At 40.5% G+C, this 24,616-nt stretch overlaps 1 protein-coding gene across 1 annotated transcript in view; it reads right to left on the bottom strand.

Moving 5' to 3' along the window:
- The window catches only part of GAP43 (growth associated protein 43), a 101,935-nt gene extending 83,153 nt beyond the window's left edge, over nucleotides 1-18,782 (bottom strand). The window contains exon 1 of the mRNA XM_044251431.1: nucleotides 18,501-18,782. Coding sequence (XP_044107366.1) covers nucleotides 18,501-18,530 — 30 coding nt within the window. The 5' untranslated portion in view covers nucleotides 18,531-18,782. The remainder of the gene's footprint in view (nucleotides 1-18,500) is intronic.
- Nucleotides 18,783-24,616: the final 5,834 nt, after the last annotated feature.

Here is a 24,616-nt window from a genome sequence, read left to right as displayed (position 1 = left end):
GAATATTTGGAGACAGAACATGGTTTGGCAGAATGGAGGAGAAGAAAATACTTTAGATGGAGAAAATAGCACCACTTAATTGTAGGTGGTAATAAAACTTGTATATACAGAGTGCCTTGAAGGGTTCGCCATTATATCCTCTAGTCTTCTTATACCAACAGAGGTACAAAGTCTATAGGTCAAATTGTAGACCCTCCACTGGAATCCAGAAACTCTCTTATCTCCAGTGTGGCTGAAATTTGGTTTAATCAGAACAACCCAGATTCACTGGCTATTCCTGGAGTATAATAAAATTATTGGCAACAGGGGCGCCTGGATGTCTCAGTCGTTAAGCATCTGCTTTCAGCTCAGGTCATGATCCCAGAGTCCTGGGTTCGAGTCCCACATCAGGCTCCCTGCTCAGTGGGAAGCCTGCTTCTCCTACACCCTCTGCTTGTGTTCCCTCTCTTGTTGTGTCTCTGTCTTTTAAAAAAAAAATTGTTGGCAACTTAAAATCTATAGCGGCCTGACAATGCAGTGTCTCTGGGTATACATCAACTGAGAAGCCCAGAGCCTTGATGGGAAAATGGTTTTCCACCCTATTAAGGGCTCTGTTGAGAGAAAAGTCTATGCAAAATTCTGTGGAAAGCAGAAACAAAAAATATATGGCTAGATTAGTGGGATGGAAAATGAATCCCTTTCTAGAAATGGTTCAAAGTGGCTCTACCTACGTGTGATAGGTCTCTCAAAGATCCACCATATCCCACCAAACCAAACTCTCCGAAGTTGAATACTTGCTTCTCTCATCTACTCACTCAGCAACCCAAACTACTCAAGCATCTTCTCCTCCCACATAATCACGAAAATAATAAAATGTACAACTGAGAAAAGTGACTCATTTTTTTTTTCAGCTGAAGTCTGTTTCATCTTGCCTTCCTTATGTTCACCCATTCCCTAAGCAGGCAAATTATATTCTTTTGGTCCTTCCCAAATATGATTTTAGAGTGAACATTACCCCAACTTATAAATGAGATGTGTTTCCAAAGTTTGTTTTGCAAGTTAGCAGCTTGAAACCTAGAATATCATTTCCTGAAGAAATAAATTTGAAAAACTGTTGAGGTTTTCCAGACCAAAGAAGTTTATTTAATCTCTATGTTTTTTAGCTTTGGTTTAAAGGGACCCTCTTGCCCCCTTTAAAGTGACCTTTGGTTTAAAAGGACCCCCCCCTTCCCTAGTAACCGTGGATCCCTGCATGGATCATTCTTCTCCCTTCTTGATTCTCATAAGTATTCTTAAAAAGGAGACAGACTAAACTGAAGAACATTTCTCACTCTCCAGAATCCCAAGGGAGAGCCCATTTCTTTTCAGCTCCATTCCCCAGAAGAATATTTTTGTGTGTGAGAGACAGAAGTTAGATGTTGATAACTCAATGATTACCTGGCCATTTGTTTCTTCCTTCCTCTGTAGGAAAATGGACTAGTATATTTCCATTTGTTTACCAGTTTGGGGGATAAATACAACAACATCAGACAGATGAATGCTTCCATAGTGCATATATAGGGAACAGAAAAAAAAAATTAAACATGCATTTTTTTTTTCTAACTAGGAATTTAAAAGAGTGAAAAGAGAGGGACAGTGTGTACATGTATATATAGATATTTAGGTCAGATGATTAACAAAGATGAAGATATGAAAACTCACCAAGATTCCTGTGGGAGCAATACCAGAAGACACCAGTTTTAGTTATCAGGAAAGGGCTGATATTTAGCACTAGGCTTAGGAGGCAGATTAATGGTTGAAAAAGACTATACCAATATATTTTAAATGGCTATCTCAACCTTAGCCCAGATCATAAGAAGTTCATAGCGTCAAGTATGGCTATCTTTCTGTCAATGTTAAAGTATCTCTCTACAAAATGGTGCCTGTTATTTGCTGAAGTAACCAGCTGGCACTACTTGGGTGAAATCCAAGTCTGTGTGGTATTAGTTCTGTGAGATATCTATTGGGTGCCCAATTATAAACCATGCCAGAGTGAGCAGGTTCCATGATTGATCAGTGGGAACTGGGAGACTTTTGCTTTAGATCTAACCAAATTTTGCCATCACATACTACTCACTAGACACTGATATTTGTCCCTTTGCATAGGCTCCATTTACTCAACTTTTATTCAGTGGGAGCCTAATATGTGCAAAGCATTGAACTAGGGCTATCTAAACATAGGCAATAAATAAAACATGATTACTACCTTAAAGGAGTTCCTGGTATAGTAAAAGGGATACACATTCATGTAAATGAATATTTATAATAAAGTCTGTTGAAAGTTGTAGCAGAAATGTATACTAACACAATATGGCAGAAAGGTGAGGATCATCATACCTGCCCAGAGGATGAGAGAGTCTCCACAAAGAAGAAAACCACTCCAGCCACGTTACGGAAATAAATTAGAAGTGCGTTATATAAAAAGAGAAAGGAAGACATTACAGGCAAAAGGAACAGTGTTTAGAAAGAAGGAAAAGATGAAACAATATGGGCTTAATCCATGAAATTATACAATTGAAATAGAGTGTAGATGTGAAGAGTGGTAGATTTTGAAGTTCAAAGAGATATGCAGGGACCAGAGATTTAACTTTTTTTGTTTTTGTTTTTGTTTGTTTGTTTGTTTGTTTGTTTTACATCAGATTGAGGGCAATCCTAAGAAAATAAAAGAAGTGAGGTAATGTGTTAGAAAGTTGACTTCCTGGATACCACTCAGATGTATTTGTCACAGAAGACCTCTCAAGGAAAGGCCAGAGAAGGAACATTCCTGGTAGAGGGAGTAATCCATGCAAAAGCCTTGAAAAATTAATGTTGAGTTTTAAAAACTAAAAGTCTAGTAGACCAAGAATATATGTTATAAGCCTTGTGATAGTGAGTTTGGTTTTGATTCTAAGTGGAATGGGAAGCTATCAAAAATGGTTGTTTTGGGGTACCTGGGTGGCTCAGGGGTTAAGCCTCTGCCTTTAGCTCAGGTCATGATCTTAGGGTCCTGGGATCGAGCCCCGCATCAGGCTCTCTACTTGGTGGGGAGCCTGCTTCCTTCTCTCTCTCTGCCTGCCTCTCTGTCTGCATGTGATCTCTCTCTCTGTCAAATAAATAAATAAAATCTTTTAAAAAAATTAATTAAAAAAAATAAAATAAAATAATTTAAAAAAATGTTTTTTTGGTTGGTTTGTTTGTTTTTTTGGTTTTCATTGTTTTTGGAGAGAGAGAGTCTATGTGGGGGCAGGGCAGAGGGAGAGGAAATCTTTTTTTTTTTTATTATTTTATTTACTTATTCAACACAGAAAGAAAGGAAAGGGAGAGAACAAGCATAAGTAGGGGGAGCAGCAGGCAGGGGAAGAAGCAGGCTCCCCACTGAGCAAAGAGTCTGATGTGGGGCTCCATCTCAGGACCTTGGGATCAGGACCTAAGTGGAAGGCAGCCACTTAACTGACTGAGCCACCCAGGTGCCCTAAAGAGAGGATATCTTAGAGCCTGCTCCACCCAGCATGGAGCCAATGAGGGCTTGATCTCAAAACCTTGAGATCATGACCTGAGCAAAAATCAAGAGTCAGACACTTAACCGACTGAGCCACCCAGGCAGTCTAAAAGCTATCAAAAGTTTTTAAGTGAGAGAGTCACATGATCTGATAGACTCTTTATAAAGGACCACTCTAGCTACTGAAGAGAGAACAATTGTAAGGGACTGAGGTTAAAAGGAAAGAGATTAGAAGGGAACGCTATTGCATTTAAGTTTTTTGTTTGTTTGTTTTAAAGATTTTATTTACTTATTTTTGCAAGAGAGAAAGAGAGAACCTGAGTTGGGGGGAGGGGCAGAGGGAGAAGCAGACTCCTGCTGAGCAGGGATCCAGATACAGAACTCAATCCCAGGATCCCAGGATCATGACCCAAGCTGAAGGCAGATGCCCAACCAACTAAGCTACCAGGATCCCAAAGCTATTGCATTTGTCTCCATGAGAGATGAATGGATTAGCAATGACAGAGGAGATGGAGAAAAGTGGACAGAGCCAAGACATATTTTTGAGGTAGAGAGTGACGGAAAGTAAGAATGAAAGGGGCTTTTTCCTTATAAAAAACTGGAAAAAATAATGGCATCTAATGATAAAAGAGAGATGGGAGAAATGAATTAGGATTCTGTTTCCATTTAAATGACTGGATAAGAAAGAAGAGATTTGGGGACAAGAAATGATGACTGATCTTTAAGGTTTGTTGAAATTGGGGATCCTGTTGACTGTAAGAAAAAGATTTCTATGGGCCAATTAGATATAAAGCTCTAGACCCCATTAGGTAGGTTTGATTGAAAAGCCTAGAGAATTTGAGACCCACTAGTCCATGCAGTTGTTGTGGGTATGAATTAGATTACTCATGGAGCTTCTGCTGAGAAAGAACATGCAGGAATAAGGACAAAAGCCTGGGTAACATCAACTTTTCAGTTAGTAGAGAAAGAGGAGTCAAGGGGGACGGGGAGATAAAGAATATGCAACCAAAGGTGCAAGAGAGGAAAAATCAGCTAAAACAGGCATTATGGAAGCCAAGAAAGTAAAAGAGAGAGAAGACATGTTTCATGGTTTCAGATGTCCCAGCAAGATCAGATAGTTCCACTTGTCTTTCCCAGAGTTTACTGAGACTTCTGTTTGTATTTTATACTACCTCAGAGTCTAATGCAGAGCTATGGAAGAGGAGATATCAAGATGTCAATCGATATGTGTTTCTTGAACTAGACACTGAATTTGATAACTTACCTTCAAAGAGTTTGTAACTAGTTGGGAGAAATCAGGTACATATAAATGCACATGGCCGGGACGCCTGGGTGGCACAGTTGGTTGGACGACTGCCTCCGGCTCAGGGCGTGATCCTGGAGTCCCGGGATCGAGTCCCACATCAGGCTCCCAGCTCCATGGGGAGTCTGCTTCACTCTCTGACCTTCTCCTCGCTCATGCTCTCTCTCACTGTCTCTCTCTCAAATAAATAAAATAAAATAAAAATCTTTAAATGCACATGGCCAATTCAGTGAAGCTCTGTTTAATGTGGAAGACAGGTGGTATATGCTACTGAAGATCTATGAGGGGAAGAAGTCACAGAGAACTGTGGTAGTCAGAAAGGCCATCAAAATGAGATAACTCTTGGTTCAGGACTCAGATTCAGTGGGACTGAAGTAGGCAGAAAGGGGACTTAGCAAGTAGTGGGAATGACAGTGAACAAAAGTATAGGTGAATGAATAAAGTCATATTAAGTCAGGCTGGAACAGGATGCCAAAGCAGGGGATCAGCTTAGCTACAGAACATGTTATTTTGTAAGTTGGAAGGCCTTAGACACAACTTAATCTTATATTCTTGTTTTGTATTAAAAGAGATGACAATCGAGAAAGACTAAATTTGTTTAAATCCACAAGACTAATCAATGGCAGAAGGAGTAGAAGGTAAGGCAAGAATAGGAGATTGGTTCCGGATTCTGAGTAGCCCTTAAAAACGATCATAAGTAAATAAATTGGAATTGACTCTGTAAACAAAGAAATACACCATTGACATTTTGGAGAAAAAGGAGAGTGAAATATAAGATTAACTAACAGGTAGTGTGCAAAGTCAATGCCAAAAGCAAGGAATTTTGGTGACTCTCCAGCCTTTCTCACCTGAGGCTTCTCATGTGAACCACAAAACATAAATAAATGCCCTGAGTCATGATCTTCTCCATTCTCACAAGGATGTTGTATTTCTAGTACCCATCTAGATGCACAGGAAAGAGGTTAATTCTTTATGTATAATCATGGGCCTTAGATCTTGGTTGTCTTTTAGATTGTTGGCTGAAAAAAGCTGGCAGAAGAAGGATAGGACAGATGTGAAAGATACCACAAGTAGAATTTGGTAGCTGATATTTTGGCTTTTGTGAAGGAGGAAAGATTAATCAGTTATTCCCAGGTTATGAGCTGGGAAACTGGGAATGTGCTGTTATCTCTCAAAGACATTATCAAGAGTAGGAGTCAGAGCTCTAATCTAGGGAGAAGATAATTAATTTAACATGAGACTTTCTGAGGCACTAAAAAAGAATAAAAAGAAAAAAAAATTTCTAGTATCTGAAAATCTTGATTAAGAGAAAATTAAAATTTCTATTGGTTTTCCTATGGTTCTTATACTTTGGTTCTTTAAGGATGGATTTTTACAATATACCCAAGGTCCGTCGAACAATATTGATAAAATATATTTAATAAGTTTCAGTTTGTTCATGAGCCAGTTTCCAATGTTACTAATGATAACATAGAATTGGAGAGGCTTGCAGAAAAACCCGTAAGTATTGAAAGATATAGTCTTGCATAAAATAGGACAATACCTCTGATGACAAAATTGGCATTTGTAAGTCAAGAATCAATAGTTTTGGGTGCCTGGGTGGCTCAGTTGTTAAGCATCTGCCTTGGGCTCAGGTCATGATCCCAGGGTCTGGGGATCAAGCCCAGTGTCCGGCTCACTGCTTAGCAGAGACCCTGCTTCTCCCTCTCCTTCTGCTCCTCCCCCTGCACATGCTCTGGCTCTCTCTTGCTCGCTTTCTCTCAAATAAATTAAAACTTAAAAAAAAAAAAGTAGGAGAAAAGAATCAGTAGTTTCTTCCCACATAAGTGAGGATAAACCTGAATTTGGTCCTTACTGTGCTCGAACATACTTAAGTATACTAATGCCCAAACTTCCTAGATTCTTTCCTGAAGACACATGTTCTTGGTCTTACTGTGGGCTTATTGCATCTTCCAACTGAAGTTCAGAAGCCATCTGAAGTCGGAGCCATCTGTGGTCATTAAAGTTCGCATGACAGTTTTTATTAAAGGGTTATGGCCCAATTCCAAACTGAGTAATTCTGTTTTATAGCTCCTCCTCCCTTTTCAATTATAGTAATCTTCATTTCCTCCTCTATCCTGGTTTCACCCCAGAGGTGTAAGGCATGAACTTCAAGATGGAAGAAAGAATATGCAAGAAACTAAGTCTTCATGTTTTCTATACAGCTCTCAGTATGGAGCACAAATCTGGCTGAGTTATCAAAAGCTATCACCCCAGTATCTTTCAATCAAAGGCAATCAAAGCCATGAGGAACACTGAATTTATATTAGCATGAAAGACTTATTCAAATGAATACTAAATACCAACCTGATTTCTCCAGAGTAGCTTTCCCAAGTGATCTGAGTAAACAAGTCCTTCAAAGGCAAGGTGAAGGGAAGATCGCAAAAGGTACTCTTCAGAACAAAATACCTTTGAACAAACCAAACCCCCATGTCTGATCTGACTAAAGAAAAAGCGACTTTTTTTTTTTAATGAGGTGATATCATGCTCCCCTTCCTTTTGAAAATCTCAGAAGTTTTTAGAAATAATCCAATAAAACTTTGGAAGAAAAAATTCTCCAAATGCCTGGGTAAAGACGAAATGGGGAAGTTGATGATGGGTCACTTATAAAGTCTCACAATTACTTTACATTTCTCAAATAAAATTACACCTTGTTAAAAGTGATTTTATTAAAGAGAAAGGACCTTCCATGCAATGTCCACCAAATCATACCCAATGCCTATTATCCTTCCTCCACTAGAACCCTACATGTGAGTGTCTGGATAGCCAAATCGTGCAGCCCTCAATAGGACATGTACCTAGAAATTTAACTGCAAGTTGATTATTAGAAATTGAGAATTTTCTTTTTAAAGAAATCCTGTTTTGATTGGCAGGGTGGGGAGGTAAATAATGGAGACAATTGCCTCTACTGGAGTTTAGATGAAACTGTGGAAGGCATCTTTGGAATAGCTGTTAGGAACCTGGTCTGGTAATTAGATTTTACTTCTCATCTTATACCTCAAGCAGGTAAGTTGGTTTCTGAACCAAAACAAAGACTGAGAAGAGAATTTGCATTCTAACAGCTCCTACTCTAGGCCAGTTCCTAGACCAGTTGTGCTACTGGATTCTGAATCCATTTAGATTTAGATTCTGAAGCAGCCAATTTTTGCTTAACCTTTGGAGATCATTTAATTAATTTATTTTTTATTTTCCTCATCTAGTTCTTTTATATGGTCATTAATGGAACGATCTTAGGGTCTTTCAAATTCTCATTTAAAAATAACATTTTCTGAATAGTTATTGGAACTGAGATTATAAATAATGGATGTAAGGCTAATTACCAAAATTCTACATTTAGAGCAAACTGGTGCATATGGAGACAACAGCTCAATATTTTAGAAAGTGCCAATTTGCTAAAAATAGATAAATATGATGATTATTGCTGGAATTAATTCAAGGACATTCAAAATGAGATGACTAATATCAAGGGGTAGCATTTCTCTGATATAAATCCAAGGGAGATGTTTTACACCCATTATTGCCAATCCTTTTGCAGAAATGGATACCAAAAACTAAAAAATAAAAACTAGAGCAAAGCTACCCTATGAAATTAGCAAGATTACATTGTAACTAGTATTCCTCTTAGACAGATAGTACCTGCCAGAGTTCAGTTCCAAGACCTTGAAAACCCAGCGCTTATCAATTCCAGGTGTGAAGATTTGCCCTAACCTTTCTTTTTTATGGGATCAGTTGTCTGTGTGATTACTGCTTCCTTTTTGAATCATCAGGGTGATAACCCTACCAATAATAGGAATACGCAATACAGGAAAAATTAAAAGCAACCAATGGGAAAAATTAGTGTCCACCACATCTGAGGTAAGTGCCTCCTGATCTGGTTAGCTACCCTATTATATATATTATATATATACTATATATATACACAGGAGACTCCTTCTCAGTCAATTTACTCTCTTACTAAATTCACAAGTGTGGGCCTCCAGAAATTGTGTCTGGAGTATGACTTGGCCCTTCTGCCCATCAGAGACCATTGGTCTATTGGTAACTAGCTGATCCAAGAAGGACCAATCAGATTCATTCATTCTAGTTCTTTCTCTGTATCCTCTCTCTCTTTGAATATGAACAGATCATACACACACACACACTCACTCACACACATATATTTATCTCTCACTTAGAATTTTGAATTGTGAGATACAAAAGCTAAGATTATTAGTAACTGAATCTTTTAAATTCAGGTCTCTAGAAATAGAGTCTATGAATTTCTCTCTTGAGGTTCCCACTTTGACTCTGGTTTCTATAAGCTTGGCTATTCAACTTCTTAATTTTGTGTGATATCTAGTTTCCCTTTGAGAGGTTCCTTTTATAGATTTAAAGTTGGTTTCCATTACTTATACCCCATCAAAATACACATAAATAATAGAAGTGTGTGTGTGTGTGTGTGTGTAGAGAGAGAGAGAAAGAGAAACAGAGAGGCAGGCTGAGAGACAGAGACAGAGAGAGAGAAGTGGTGAGAGTGAGGGATTAAGGAGTGATACCGACCCTTATTAAACTCTAAACATAATCAAATATATGATTGTTGGGACACCTGGGTGGCTCAGTTGGTTGGACTGCCTTTGGCTCAGGTCATGATCCCGGAGACCCGGGATGGAGTTCGGCATCAGGCTCCCAGCTCCATGGGGAGTCTGCTTCTTCCTCTGACCTTCTCCTTGCTCATGCTCTCTCTCATTGTCTCTCTCTCTCAAATAAATAAACAAAATCTTTCAAAAAAATATATGATTGTTTTCTCTGGACACCAGCTTATTTTGAAATTTCTAGTTAATATGCCTTTCTATTAAATTCTATATAAGCCTGACATATGAAAGATTTTCCAAAAGAAACATGATATTAATTTTCCTATGTTAGACTTTTACTTCTAGGATAAACAGAATCTCCTGGACAAGCTTGATCCAGTTACTACACTTTAAAATATTTTCAAATATTATCCATATATTAAAAATCAAATTATTTAGGTTGCAAAATTCTACTGTCTATATGAGACTTTGATAAATTTGTTTTTATTAAATTGGTAGTTTATGTCTATCAATCAGGGACACAGGAGAACTGAAATGTCCTTTGTAGAGATCCTGAGAGTTTAGAAGATTATGTATGGCATTAGAGTTGGGTTGGAAAAGGTTCAGGATAGCGTATCACTTCTTCTGATCAAGGTTAACTCCTGATGCACTTCTTCTGATCAAGGATAACTCCTGATGCATCGAGGAACCTTTAAATTGTATCAAAATGATGCTCAGGTAATAATCTTTGAATGCTGCTTTCCACCAATCAGGGTTCATCCCCATTGTCAGTCGCTCCCACCGGCCCCACATTCCTATTCTTCTGCCTGACTGGGCCCTCATGTGATGAATGTGAGCACAGCATGCCTGGTAATCTGAGTGCTGAGAACCTGGTTTAGAAGTGAAGTGGGGGTGGGGATGGGGATGGGGGAGAAGCAGCCAGTTCAGCAAATGCAGAAGAGAAGAAATCTAAATGGAAGGAAAGACTTAAACAGAAAAAGATAAAAAGAAAAATAGTGGAGATTTCTAAATGCATTTGAGCTGACCCTTGGAGTTGAATGACAGTTTGAACATTGGCTTATTTAAATTCTGCCACTAAAGTGTTTCAAGGAAATGATAAAGCTATACTATGCTCCCATCCATTAGCTTGGTTACTATTTATTCTGTAGAGAATAAGGAGAGGTGGGAATGTGAATATATGTATAAAATACACATATCTATGTGTATTTTATATAGAAAGCGAGGGTACTTCTTTACATAGAACCATGAACACTTTGGGTTTCAGTATGTGGAATTCCTCAGTTAATAATATCTTACACTTGAGAAACACATTGTTTGCAAAACACTTTTATTTTTTTTCACTTTATTTGAAACTTACACCAACCTAGTAAAAGGCAAGTCAAAATATGGAGTGTTCTTTTTATGGATGGATAAACTGAGGCTCAGAAAGATTAAGTTACTTACCCAAGGTCACACGACAAGCAATTGGCAGAGCCAGGTCTAGAACTCTGGGGAAGGGTTTATCTCACTACAAAGACATGAAACAGGACATTAAACAAAGAACATCTAAAAGAATAAGATCTGTAAATAATTAAGGATAGGAAATCTGGAGGGTCATACTCCCGTACTATAACCAGAACTCTCTGCAAGTGTGGCACTCTGATCTCAGCAGACAGGAAAAGGAATTCTAATTTTGACCACAACCATCTTGTGAGGAGGTCCAATCGAATTGAGTATGCATTTACACAAAGCCAGCTTTGAATAAGCTCACAGAATAGTTTGCTCCAAAATATCTTCCCTAATGGCCCATTATCCATTATGATGATCTCTCCCTTCCTACTTTTTTTTTTTTTAAGATTTTATTTAATTTTTTATTTTAGAGAGAGAGAAAAAGAGAGAGCACAAATGAGCAGGGGCAAGGGCAGAGGGAGAAAGAAAGAAGCAAACTCCCTGATGAGTGGGAAGCCCTAACCTGGGCTCAGTCTCAGGACCCTGTGATCATGACCTGAGCTGAAACCAAGAGTCGGAAGTTCAATCAGCTGAGCCACCCAGGTGCCCCTTCTCCTTTCCTACTTTTATTCCTTCAGTGAACATTTTTTATTGAGAAGCTACTATGTGCTAAACATAGCTTAAAGTATCAATTTTGTCTAAAACACCTCTTTGGAAAGTTGGAAGGAGCCCTTTTTTTTTTTTTTTTTTTTTAGTTCTCTTTTCATAGCCTCATGCCTCAAACACTAGCATGGGCTGGTATTACATAATCAGAAAACTCTCCCTGGACCTGAGAAGGGAAAAAAAGAAAGAGATTGAAAGAGATTGAGAACGATGAGCAAGATATGGAATAAAGGTGTGGAGATGAGAAAATATTACCCAACTTTAGTGGTTGAAGACAAACTTAACCTATAAACCATTTTGTCTTACTGCTCTTCTCCAGGCCATACCAACTCAGTCAGAGAAAATAGACCACGTAGAGTCTGGCAAAGAACATTTTCATGGAGAGCTGTGGTTGCAATTTGCCCTATATTAACCACAATAGGCCTATTTCAGAATCCAAATCCCTTCAGTCCATTCAAATGTAAGAAAGACAAAGTTGATCTGATTCTCTTTCATGTAACAGACATTTGAGGGGCTACTTACCATTCAACCTCCTTTTACCTCTATGAGAAATTTCCCTTTGTGGAATAGTAATTGGATGCTTCAGTGGGAAGGAAAGAAACCCAAGTGCAGGTGAAATTGATTCTTGAGCACAGACCCTGAGGCACAAGCCAACACTTCATGTATTTTTGGAAGTTTGTGTATCAATAAGGTAAGTCAACTAAGTATCGAGAGATTAAGTTAAATTCTATTTGGAAGGGTTGTGGAGCAAAGTACCACGTGTAAGCACTGTGGGGGTCTTAAAGGAAGGGCAGCAGAAGTCCAAGACTTGTAACCATGTGTCTAACCTGGAACTCTGCTAACCTCAGAGGGTGAACTAGTTTGCTGGGTTGCTGGGGGAGGAGGACACTGAAGGGAGGTTTCCAGGTAGCACCAGTTACAGTAGTTTGGAGAACCACAATATAAATGGGCTCATTTTGTGAATGAATGGGCTTTCATTAAAAACTGATGATTGTCATATTTATATGTTAATAATAAGAATCAGTGACGATTAGCTTCATCTCAAAATTTGATGCCAATAGTTTGAACAAAAATCTACTCGTGGTTGCCTGCATTTAGATACTCCATAATTTATGGGAAGTTTGTCAACCTGGCTGTGTATTTATTTAGGAAACATATTATTCACGGATAAAGCCAGTTACCATATGTGCCGAACACTGTGATAGGCCTGAAAGGAGAGAAAAAATTAAGATTCCACCCAAGCAGCTCACAGTAGAGATACTAGTTTACCAAAAAAAGTGCTATATAAATATATAATATAACAACTAATTTAATAGTGATGCCACAAAATAGAGCATGGTCGCAAAGAAAGTGGTACTTAACTTAGGGAGGTAAAGAACAGCTTCAAAGAGCTAATGCTGACAGAAGAAATGGGAATTTTCCCGCCAGAGAGGGAAGTGTCATGTGGGCAGAGTATACAGTATGAGCAAAAGCAACAAGGCCTGAAATACAAATGTGGTATCATCAGGTTGGAGGAGCAGGTATTTGAAGATGGGACTGGAAAAGTAGGCAAGACTAGATCATGTCATCGATGGCGAAAACTTTGTATTTTCGCTTATAGTTAACAGGGGACTACTGTGGATTTTAACAAGGAAAATAATATGACCAGATTTGCATTAGATCAAGATAAATGTAGTGTTCTATGCAAGGAGAATTGGAGAGCGAGGTGGAGATAGGAAGTCCAAGCAAGAAGCTACTGCCTTGGTCCAGATGAGAGGTAACAAAAGTCGGAACCAGGTTATTTGTGATGGAGTTGAAAGCAGAGGATGGATTCAAAAGCTTTTTTTTTTTTTTTTTTTTTTTAACCTAGAATGAAAAAGTTTAGTATCTAGGTGTGAGGAAGGAAAGCAAGGACTTCCTTTAGATTACTCCCAGGTCCCTAGAGCTTGGAAGCTGGATAGGTGGAGTTATAGTATAAGGGTTGGAATTGGAGGAAGACTAAACGGTACCACACAAAAGACACTGAGTCTGGTTTTGTACCTAAGGAGTTCAGTGTCTCTGAAATACCTAGACCTAGTGATATCCATGGATCAGCCACCAAGGAAAGATACCTAGTCTACAGGTTGGGGAATCACCCTGGTGGTTAAAACTTTCAACATGGAGGAGACCACCTAGAATTACTGTGTCAAATGAGAAAAGAAGAGGCTCAAGATCATTAACGAGAGAAAATTGATATTTGAGAGGAAGAGAGAGAAAAAGTCAGCAAGGGAGACTGAGAAAAGCTTATCTGAGAGGGAGGAGACCCAAGGCAGCTCTCATGGGAGCCAAGGGAAGAATTTCAGGAAGAGGAACGGACCACAACACAAAATGCCAAACAGATATCAAGTAAGATGGAAACCAGTCACTGGAGGTGGTGTCTTTCTTAGAATATGAGAACAGAAGCGTCATTAAAGTAAATGCAAAAGTGAAGAAGGAGAAGTGCTAAGAAGAAGGAAACACCCCTGAGCAGAAGGAACTGCTCACTGACAGGAGGCGCACACCCGTCCTGACAAACAGGTAATCCCAAGCCGAGACTCCCATCGCACAACTCGGAGAGAAAATTTTCTTACATTTGTATTGATTTTTATCTTCATATGAATTTTGTTTGATCCCTACCAAAGCCCTTTAGGGTCAGCAAGGTGGGGTTTTTGGTTGGTTGGTTGTTTTGTTTGTTTGTTTTGTTTTTCAGTCTTCATCTTACAGGAGGAAACTGAAGCCCAGTATTATGGGATTCATTCAAGATCACAGAATGAATAAGTGGCATGAGGACTCTCAGCACAGTGCTCTTCCCAGCACCTCAGAGAATGTTAAGCAGACTTCAATACAGTGGTGCAGAGGCAATCCAAATGCACTTCAGAAATTCTGAAGGCAGAGCTGCCCACAGTCACTTTCTTGATTGATAACAGACATGCTCGGGTGCCGGAATGCCTCTGTGATAGCTAACAGATTAATTAATTAACTAATTAGATGCTGTATCTTCTCTGGAGATGACCTGCATATGCACATCCTCTGCAATGTTCCTTTCATATCAGAGGATGATTTTAGACTTGTCTGACTCTATCAATGAGAAATAGGGGGCCATTTGGTTAATCTATATGCACGCCTGTTGACTGGAAGACACCCCCGCCTTCTTTATGGGGTCGGGTAAAACTCAAGTATGTGGACTACTCAACCCCAGGCAATCACTGACAATTTCACCATGGTGGAGGCAAAGAAGACCCAGGCTACTCTCCCTCTCAGTGAACTGGAGCTCAGCCCTTTGGTCTAAAACATGAAAGGAGGTTTCTGTAGTTTTGCCAACTCAGCAAGAAAGAAAATTAACCCTACATTTTCTTATCCGCTTTGCCTCAGCCTGGGTGTTGGGGGTGGGGGGTGGGGTTGCACACTGACAGCAGGAGGGAGCTGGGCTCATTGTGTATGCACCCTGGCATGGATTAGAAGGAATTACAGTCACCAGATATGAACTCATTTCTAGATTTACCATGAATTTTCTAAGGTTCTCTGCAAGTCCAGATAATTTGGCAGGGGGAAAAAAAAAAAAGCCCTTAAGTGATTTTTTCTTCTGTTTAAATTTGGAAATGTGTCATAGAAATCACCATTTAAAAAAAAATACAGTTTCAATTATATTAAGTAGAATGCCTCCATTTAATTAATTCACTTAGTCCCTGGGTGACACTGGGTGTGGCTCAGGGAGATTTAGGAGGAATCCAATTTATCACTAGGAGGAATCATCTGCACCGGGCAGCAAGGCGGCATCCTTCCACACCTTTCCAGCACCGCAAGGGAAACAGCGCAGTGAGGCTGGAATTCCAAACCCCAGATCACACTCTCTCAGATGAGAATTATTTGTTTTATGAGGAAAAAAGCAGATGTTGGTGGGGTTGAGAAGTGGGGGATGAAGGGGCTCCTCGCTTGCACTGCTATTCTTTACACTTCGATTACAATTTAAAATCCTTATCTTTAAACAAAGGAAACACCTCAGTGTCCTGGCTTTGTGGCCACAGATCACATCTTGCAAGTTTTTCATCATCTGCAATACGCATGGTAATTAAGCTATTTAAAGTTAGCCCCAAGATATTTGAAAATCAGAAACCAGTACAATCTCAGGGATTCTTTTATTTTATTTCCCCTTTGCCCACTCTTTTACCATGTTCTCATCGCCACCCCACCTGCATTCTCTTCTTCCTGCTATAATAATCCATAGTGGTAATTAATGGCTAATAAAGATCATTAACGCTTTCTTCTCACCCACTGGCCATGTATTACCACTCAGAAATCCAAGCAAGACTGCTTCTTTATGCCGCTCAAGTGGAAGAGGAAGGAAGTGCAGTCCCTCCAGCCCCCTCCCACGTCTCTGCTGGATTTCATGGGTGTGGCAGAGTTTAGACCTTTGCAGGTTTTTGCCCTTGTTTTATTCCCCGAGAAGGACTAGGATGATGAATAGATGGCAGAAGGATAAACACAACCGGGTTCTGCCCTGAACGATAGAGGATCATTTCACCCACAAGCAGGAAACCTGTGTGAGACTTAAATACTCACACTATATAAATGCCAGTCGGTGTAGTGTGGAGCCCACGCCCTGAACACACCATTTCCTTCTGTCTGATTTAATGCTGTCCTAAACCCTGACTTATGTGAATGAGACACAGGAGTACTCAATAGGGCACATGGCCATTTCACACAGAAGTACGCATGTATCAAATGCATGGGCAAATATGACCATTTCCATACCTTTCATTTAGTTCTCTTGACTATGATTTATGCTAAACCACATGCGGGCATGTGGGATCTGTGCAGAGTACATGCATGACTGTTGTACATGAAGTATGCGAATGCCATGCACATTCACATGTGAATTGCTACAACTCCCTAAGCACACAATTTCAGCTGTATCACTTTGCACATCACCGTGAACGCTTGGGGCTGTTAGTGAGATAGAACCCAAGCGAAGGCAGCTGTCCCCCTTTTGGGGAAGGGAATTATTTTAGCTTCAATTACCTTTCTAAAATTATGCTTGGTTTCTTTTGTTGGAGGGGGTGTGTATATACTTATATGTGTCTACATGGGGTGGCAAAAAGTTGTAAACCCGCATAGTTTTCTATCCCAATTTAAACCTTTTTTAATGAATAGCATTGGCTTCCTTAGGGCTCCGCCTTCCTAAATTTTATTTCCTCGGCTCACCAGTGGGGTAACCTCAGAACGTTTCCTTGACAGTGTGCTTAACCCAGCCACCTGTATCCATTGCATTTATGGATTAGAATGGAGGAAGACAAGGAAAGAAAATGTCCTGGTTTGAGAAATAAGCCCGTGGAAGCATCAGCTGTAGGAACCCTACAGCAGTTTAGGGAAGTGGTACACGGAAAACCCACATGCTTTTTTTCAAACACCCCCTACACACACCACACACAAAACCCTGGGGTGTCTGCTGCTTTGAAAATTTTATTTATTTGTTTGTTTGTTTGTTTGTTTAAACTTATTTTTTTTTTCTCAAGCCTCTCCATCCCTTACACCCACTGCTCTGGTACTCTGCTTCTGCTTCCCTTCCCCTTCCTCTCCTTTTTCATCTCATCACCACCCACCCCTCCTTCCAGGGCGATGGCTAAATGTGCAAAGCTGGCAGGCTGTTTCTTCTGCGCTCCCCTCCACCCCCTTCGGATTCAGCGAATGTATTACAAATTGCCCAATATCCAATACCTGCACAGGAATAATGCCCAAATCCTATCTCTTGCACCCCACCCCTAAGGCAATCAATCTGCAAAGGGCTTTTTTCGACCAAGACCTGCCTCCCCTCCCACGAGTATGCACACACACGCGCACACACACTCACCCACATCTCACACCCATTTTTCTCTTTAACCTTCGCCAAAATCACTCAAACATGTTCCAATAAATGTTTGAAAGCTTCCTTTGGAGAATGCCAGGGCACTGTCGGTTGCTGCAGAATACTGAACTCGTCATTCCTCCCCACCCTCAGCCCAATCAAGTTTCTAAAATGTCTTTCAAGAAATAAGTGAGCAATTTGAAATAGAAGAGAAACCTGGGTAGTGGGGGAGGGAGAGAGGGACGCGGATTCTCGGCAAGCTTGTATGTGTCCCTCTTCTGATGAAAATGAGTCACCATGCTTATTATCCAAAATGTTAGCCCATCTCCGATCACTGACAATCCCCGGAAAGGTGCAAGGGTAGGGAGAAGGGAAAAAACCTGATTTCCAACAGGTAATACTCGGCTCGTTTTTCCCGTCCCATCGGAACCCAAAGCTCCTAGGGGCGTGGTCCACCCTCTCCTCCGACCAGCTGGTGCACAATCGGCTACGATCTTGGGAAGGGGATTTTCCCCCTCCACACGGCCAGTTTCTCCCCCAGCCCCAGTTGTCTTTAGAATCTCCTTTAAAAAAAAAAAAATCTTCCAAATCACAGTTTCATTCATTCATTGAAAAATAAATAAATAAATCCTCACATGTTTTTCCATTAATAACTGCGCCCATTTAAAGCTCATGCATGTACGAAATAAGGCTTCTTCCGCAGCACATGTGAGAAAATTGTACGACAGAACAAGCAACACTCATTACTGAATATGATTCCTTCGACCCCCCTTTTTGCAAGAATTTAAAGGATTGCCTCCCCATCTTGTAGGTAGAGTCCACATCTTTTCCCCACACCCCTTTCTGTACCCACACCCGCAAAACCAGACAGCTAAAACGTTAAGCATTCACTAAGAACCCCCCAAATCTTATTTCTAGCCAAACAGGCATATATTTTTTTCCTAACCTCATCCTAGTTAGTAGCAGCGTTCCCCAACCAGAGCATGAAAGACAGAATGGAATAAAAGCTGGGATGCAACCATCAGTTACCATATGCTAAGGAAACGCGAGCACCATGGGCAGAGCAGAAGCAGTTAAAATATTTTTTTTTTCTGCCTTTACAGGGAAATATTATAGTCTGGTAATTTCACAACAGCAAGAAGTAAAAATCTTTAGCTCTACCTGTTTGGTTCTTCTCATACAGCACAGCATGGTTGTATCGTCCCTTGCCTTCTTCCTGCCTTCTCTCCTTCCTCCTCTCTCTTTCTTATTCCCCCCCTCTCCACCTCTTTTCTGCTCGCTTGCTCACTCGCTCTCTCGCGCTAGCGCGCTCTCCCTCTCCCTCCCTCCCTCTCTCTCTCTCCCTCACACACACCAGGGCAGTTAGCAGCAACTGTAAGGTCCACAGCTACTGCTCATCGCACATGCTCGCTCGCTCTCGCTCCCTCTCCCTCTCTCGGGCTCTCTCCTCTTCCCTCTCTACCCCTCTTTTCTCCCCCTTTGCCCCCCGTCTCTTTTTCTTCCCTTTCTCTTTCTCAGAATTGTTCACTAGCTTTCAATGACTAATCATTTCCCCAGCCCCCACCCCTATTCTAAACAGTCACCCCCTCCCAGTCCCCTGCCAGCCTCATGAATATTTAAACATCTCCAATCTGGACCCAATTACCCACCGACTTTCCCACTGCATTGAGAGGATGGTGGGGTGGGGGTAGAGACGGATATTCCAGCCAGTTCAGGAGATTGGATGGAATGTGTTTTAGGGAAGAGGGGCTTGAGGAAAGCTTGTATTTCTTTACTAACTCTTCTCTTTTCCGATAATATAAGAGCAAAGGACACCGTAGTCAGACTTGTACCAATATAAGTGATATTTGCTATTTAGATTTTATGTGCATTTAATAATTGTGAGGGTTACGTTGTCTCAAAAAAATGAATATGTAAATAGACACTTATGTATACTGTTCTCAGTCTTCATATAATCTAAAATACACACACATATATAAGCTTAAATATGCACAAAAAACATATCTCATATATGCTCAAATATCCTTGAGAAATCCACATGAATATGTAGCATTTTAAACATTTGAAGCACGTAAGGTAAGAAAATGATAACTAATGTTTAGGAATCAGCATTCATATCTAAAATCACACAGTGGTTTTTAATGCACTCACACCTGTTGGAAAACTGGGGTTTCTTCTAATTTTACTTAAAAAGTAGAACACATTTGAAAAATAAGTCTGTGATACTAATGGCACCCAAAATGATATTTTATAGTTTGGTCAAGAAGAATAAAAGTAGGGGCGCCTAAGTGGCTCAGTTGGTTAAGCCTCTGCCTTCAGCTCAGGTCATGAGTCCAGGGTCCTGGGATAGCCCCATGTCTCCAGGCTCCCTGTTCACTGGGAAGTCTGCTTCTTCCTCTCCCTCCGCTGCTCCCCCTTGGCTTGTGCTCTGTCTCTCCCTTTCTTTCTCTCTCTCAAATAGATAAATAAAATCCTTAAAACGTTTAAAAACTTAATTGTTATAAGAAGAAACCATATAACGTGATGTCTATGTCTTCAATTCCTTCTATGCTCCTTCATAATTTGAGTAAAGGAAAATATTTTAAGAAAAAATACATGTAAAATGATTTTTAGATGTATGGTACTGTGTGATCTTGAGAATGTTAATGACCCTCTCTGACCTAATTTTCTAATCTGTCAAATAGGGATTATAATGCCAACAAGTTGTGAGGACCAAGTAATATAATGTATGTAAAGCATATATTAGATATTACTACATTACTACATACTAGCTTTACCTCAGAGACTGTACTTTTCTGAAATTTTGATGGCATTTTAAAGTAAATATCTCAAAGAACTTACCAAACTATTTCTTGTTGTCCTTTAGTGACAGGAAGCATCCCCAATTAAACACCTCACATTCTTTCTAGTCTCTCCTAGACACAAGCCTAGTTAATAGGTGTCAACCAGACAGCTTATTATCACACATATTATCAGGATCACTGAGCTTAATAGGTGCTTAATACATTTTAACAAAATTTAAGGTACATCCTTCTCAGAATGGACTATCTCAGAGAGACACTCAAGGGGTGATGGTTATACATTACCCCCAGAGGTTTTTCTGAGCATGACCTGCTTCAAATCCTTCCTTACTTGTTCTTTTACTCCCATTTACTTCTTGATTTTCATATTTTATGCTAGGAAACGGAGTTAAACTCTGAGTTTAATATTTTTTTTTTGATGTTATAATGAGTCTTGTCAGAGTCTGCTTTCAAAAACAACCTTCTCTGCTTGGAAGTGGTAGAGGAGGACAAAGAATGGGTAAGAACCAGCTCCATCAGAGACAGTCCAGGTATGGATGATGATGGTCCCACCTGCCTGCCTGGGGCTGAAGAGTGGAAAAGAAAGGAAACTGAGGAGATGAGGACTGGGGGAAAAGGAGAAGAAATGGAATGGCCTCTTTTGGTGTTTAAACAGATACATCACTTCACTGATAAGACCATTTTGTCAACTATGGCAACCAAATTGGCCGTAGAAAGGGGCCAAGTCCTTTCCTTTTCCATTCACTACCCTCCGCCCTCTCAATTATATCTTGTTTTCCCTTTTATTTTTTGGAAGGAACCTTGGAAACATCATGACATAATGAAGTCAGGCAGAGACTAGAGCTCAAAACCAGGCATAGGCGTGGATGAACTCTGTGACTAAATACATTAAACCTCCCTCTTGGCACCAGTTTCTCCAGTGGTTGACGTGCACTATTTCATCTAATACCCAAATGAGGGAGGTGTGATTGTTAATCCCATTTTGGTAGGGATACTAAAGCTAAGTGAATTAAGTACCTAGCCTAGGTCACATGGCTAATAAGAGGTAAAACTAGGACTCCAAAACCCTCTTATCCACTAAGCTACATGGCATCGAATGGACCTCTACCACCTCATTACCTCTGGTCCTTAGGGGATTAGACGATGCAGTGGAAGTCTTTGTGTTGAAAGGACACCAGCATTCTGCAAGGTCCACCTAGCAGATGAAGCCCTCACCTCAAGAGCCATGGAGAACAAGCTGATACCCTTATCCAACAGCGAGCCCTCTGTATACTTCTGACCGAACATTATATACTTCAAACACCCCCAGGTGCCTCTGTATTTGGGGTCTTTGCCATTCTGAATGCCCTCCGGACATACTACCTTCTGTCAATTAACTCTAAAATTACTTTACAGATGTGAGCTCAGAATTCCAAGTTCAGTTTAAATATTATGGAATCAATTCCAATACATTTTTATCCTGAGCAATGGAAGTTATAGGATGGTAAAAGAATGAGAAGGAGAAAAGCACACACTGATCTGATCTGGGCAAATAAAACAAAACAAAATAAAATAAAATAAAACAACAAGAATAAAATAAAATATCAGTATTGTCCTGATGCCCACCTGCCAACTGTTCCATGGAACCACTAATCCTCATCCTCTGACAGCCAATCCCAGAAAATGCCTGGGCTTAAGCCCCAAGGTTGAACTTTATATAATTTTAATTGGCACGCCATCCCATGAGACTGTCAGGTAACTTCTTACCTGTAGATTAGGCAGTAACTTCATTCTAGAAGAGGGTGAAGAGTGGTTGAGGTCAGGTACCAGTTCCACTCTCAGATCTCTTTGAACTTCATACTAAAGTGATATTGTTTTCGTAATAAACCTGGAAGACTCTGGGCTTTATGAAGGGCTCCATCAGAGAGTACGTCATTTTAGGAATGAGACTGGCACTTGAGAGAAGAGTGTCAGCAGTGCACGTAGAAAATATGTTCATCTTTTTACTCCCCCTTTTAGGAGTTTATTTTCTTGATTTTCAGTCTTAGCTTTTTACCTGCTGGTGCTAATAACAAAATGCCATAACAAAATAACAATATGCCACAACAAAATATGCCATAACAAAATGCCACAAACTGTGTGGCTTAAACAATGGACATTTATTTTCTCACTGTTCTGGAAACTGGAAGTCCAATGGTAGGATTGGTTTCCTCTGAGGGCTCTCCAGGAAGTATCTATTCCAGGCCTCTCTCCGTGGCTTTGTAGATGGCCACCCTTTTACTGCCTTCTCACATGGTTGTCCTATGCACTTGAATTCCCGGTGTCTCTGTGTGTCCAAATATCTTCTTCTTAAAATATATCAGTCATATGGGGTTAAAGCCCACTCATATGACCTCATTTAACCTCAATTGCCTCTTCAAAAAACTGTCTCCAAATACAGTCCCATTCTGAGGTACTGGTTAGGGCTTCAACATGTGTCTTTTGAAGGACCCGATTCTGCCCATAACTCCTGCATGCTCCATCAGTACTTTTGGACATCACTTACTTATTCAACATTTTCTGTGTTACAAAAACATCCCACCCTCAAAGAGATACAGACACATGTGAAAAACGAAACAAATGCTGTTTGGACAAAACATGACTCAATGTCACACATGTGTTATAAGAATTTAGAGCATAAGAAAAGTCACCATGGACTAGGGTTGACCTTCCATTTCATGATTAGGATTTGGACAAGTACAGAAGACATGTTGAGTTTTAGAGAAAGGAAAGCGGTCATATTGGAAAAGGTAAAATGTACCACCTCTCACTGCATGATTAAGGGATTGTCAATATGGAGAAGAGGGGCAGTTGTACAGGGCGGTCATAAGAAAGAAATTTAGCAGGGCAGGCCACATCCGGATGGGCAAATGGGATTCCTAGGACTGCTATACAAATTTCCACAAACCTGGGGGCTTAACAACATAAAACTATTGTTTCAGGGGCACCTGGGTGACTCATTCAGTGAAGCATCTGCCTTCAGCTCAGGTCATGATCTCAGGGTCCTGGGTTGGAGACCCACATTGGGCTCCCTGTTCAGTGAGGAGCCTGCTGCTTCATCTCCTTCTGTCTCTCCCCCCACTTGTGCTCTTTCTGTTTCTCTCTGAGGTAAATAAATCTTCAAAAACATTTTCTTCTTTCACATTTCTGGGAGTTGAAATTTAATGTTGACAGGATTAATTCTTTCTGGAGCCTCTGGGGGAGAATCCATTCCATACCCTTCACCTAGTCTCTGGTGGTTGTGGGCAGTCCTTGGCATTCCTTGGTCTGAAGATGCATCACTCCAATCTCTGCCTCTATCTCCACATGGGCCTTCCCTTCCTTTATCTTTTCCTCTTTTATAAGGACAACTGTCATTGAATCTAGGATCCATTCTAAATCCAGGATAATCTCATTTCAGGATCCTGAAATTAATTATCTGCAAAGATCCTTCATTCAAGTAAGGTCACATTCATAGAAAGGAGTGGTTAGGATTTAGATAGTCAACCTCCTACAGAGGATTAGACATAAGGTTTGTTATAGGATAGTTTAGACAACACCTGTGTTAATATTGTATAGTATGGAATAGAGAGAAGGACACACTAGGACCTAGGTGAGGGAATCGTGGAATTGTTCTAATGCCTAGTTCTGGGAGGAAAGGTGGAGAAAAAGTGAAATGTTACTTGCTGAGTGCCTAGTATGTTCCAGGTACCATGTATATCATACTCTCCCTGTTTTGTCTCACTCACCTCACAGAAGAATCTCCTAGGGGAAGAAGAAAATGGGAGAACTGAAAGTGGTTTGGAGATTGGGCCTGGGCAGCCCGGAGACTGAAAATACCAAACCCAGGCATGAGGAGGTCCAGAAAATGGGCTGGTACAGTGAGGGAGGTGATGAGTCAGTTCTGAAAGCATTCATTTTCAGGAAGCATTTCAAGTTTCAAGTGTATCGCAGGATCAGATTTTAAGAAAGAAGATTCAGAAGTTGTCTGAGCCTGCCAAAGGTTTCCAGGCAGACGTGGCTACGTTGGGATCCAGGGAGAGGCAAGCCTCTGTGAAATGATGTCACCACATTAATTAGGCTGATAGCATTTCGGTATGGCCTCACCGCCAGAATTCATCCTGCTTCCTGCTGACAGACAAGGACCTGGATGGTTTTTAGGACCCCCTCAATCTCAATCCATCATTCCGAACTTGCCTCAAATCCCCTCCTAGTTTCTCCTTCCAGCGCACTGGAGGCCATCTGAGTCTGTGAGTAGTCAATATCCCAGAACACAGGAATCTCAGTGATGAGACCTGTGCTGTGCTGGTGGCACCGGAGAAGATGGAAGACCTGTGACCCACAAGCCAAGACTCAGTCGCCACGCAGCTCCTGAGGAAGCTTGTGATTGCCTGAGCGAAGAGATCTAACTCTGGGGCTTTGGGAGTGTATTAAGAGCAGGTGATGTGAAAAATTCCATCAGATTACACAAACCTCCAC

The sequence above is a fragment of the Neovison vison genome, chromosome 6, assembly GCF_020171115.1.
Source record: "Neovison vison isolate M4711 chromosome 6, ASM_NN_V1, whole genome shotgun sequence".
NCBI lineage: Eukaryota > Metazoa > Chordata > Mammalia > Carnivora > Mustelidae > Neogale > Neogale vison.
The sequence above is the reverse complement of the archived record's forward strand: the minus strand, read 5'-3'. Positions and strand labels throughout refer to the sequence as shown.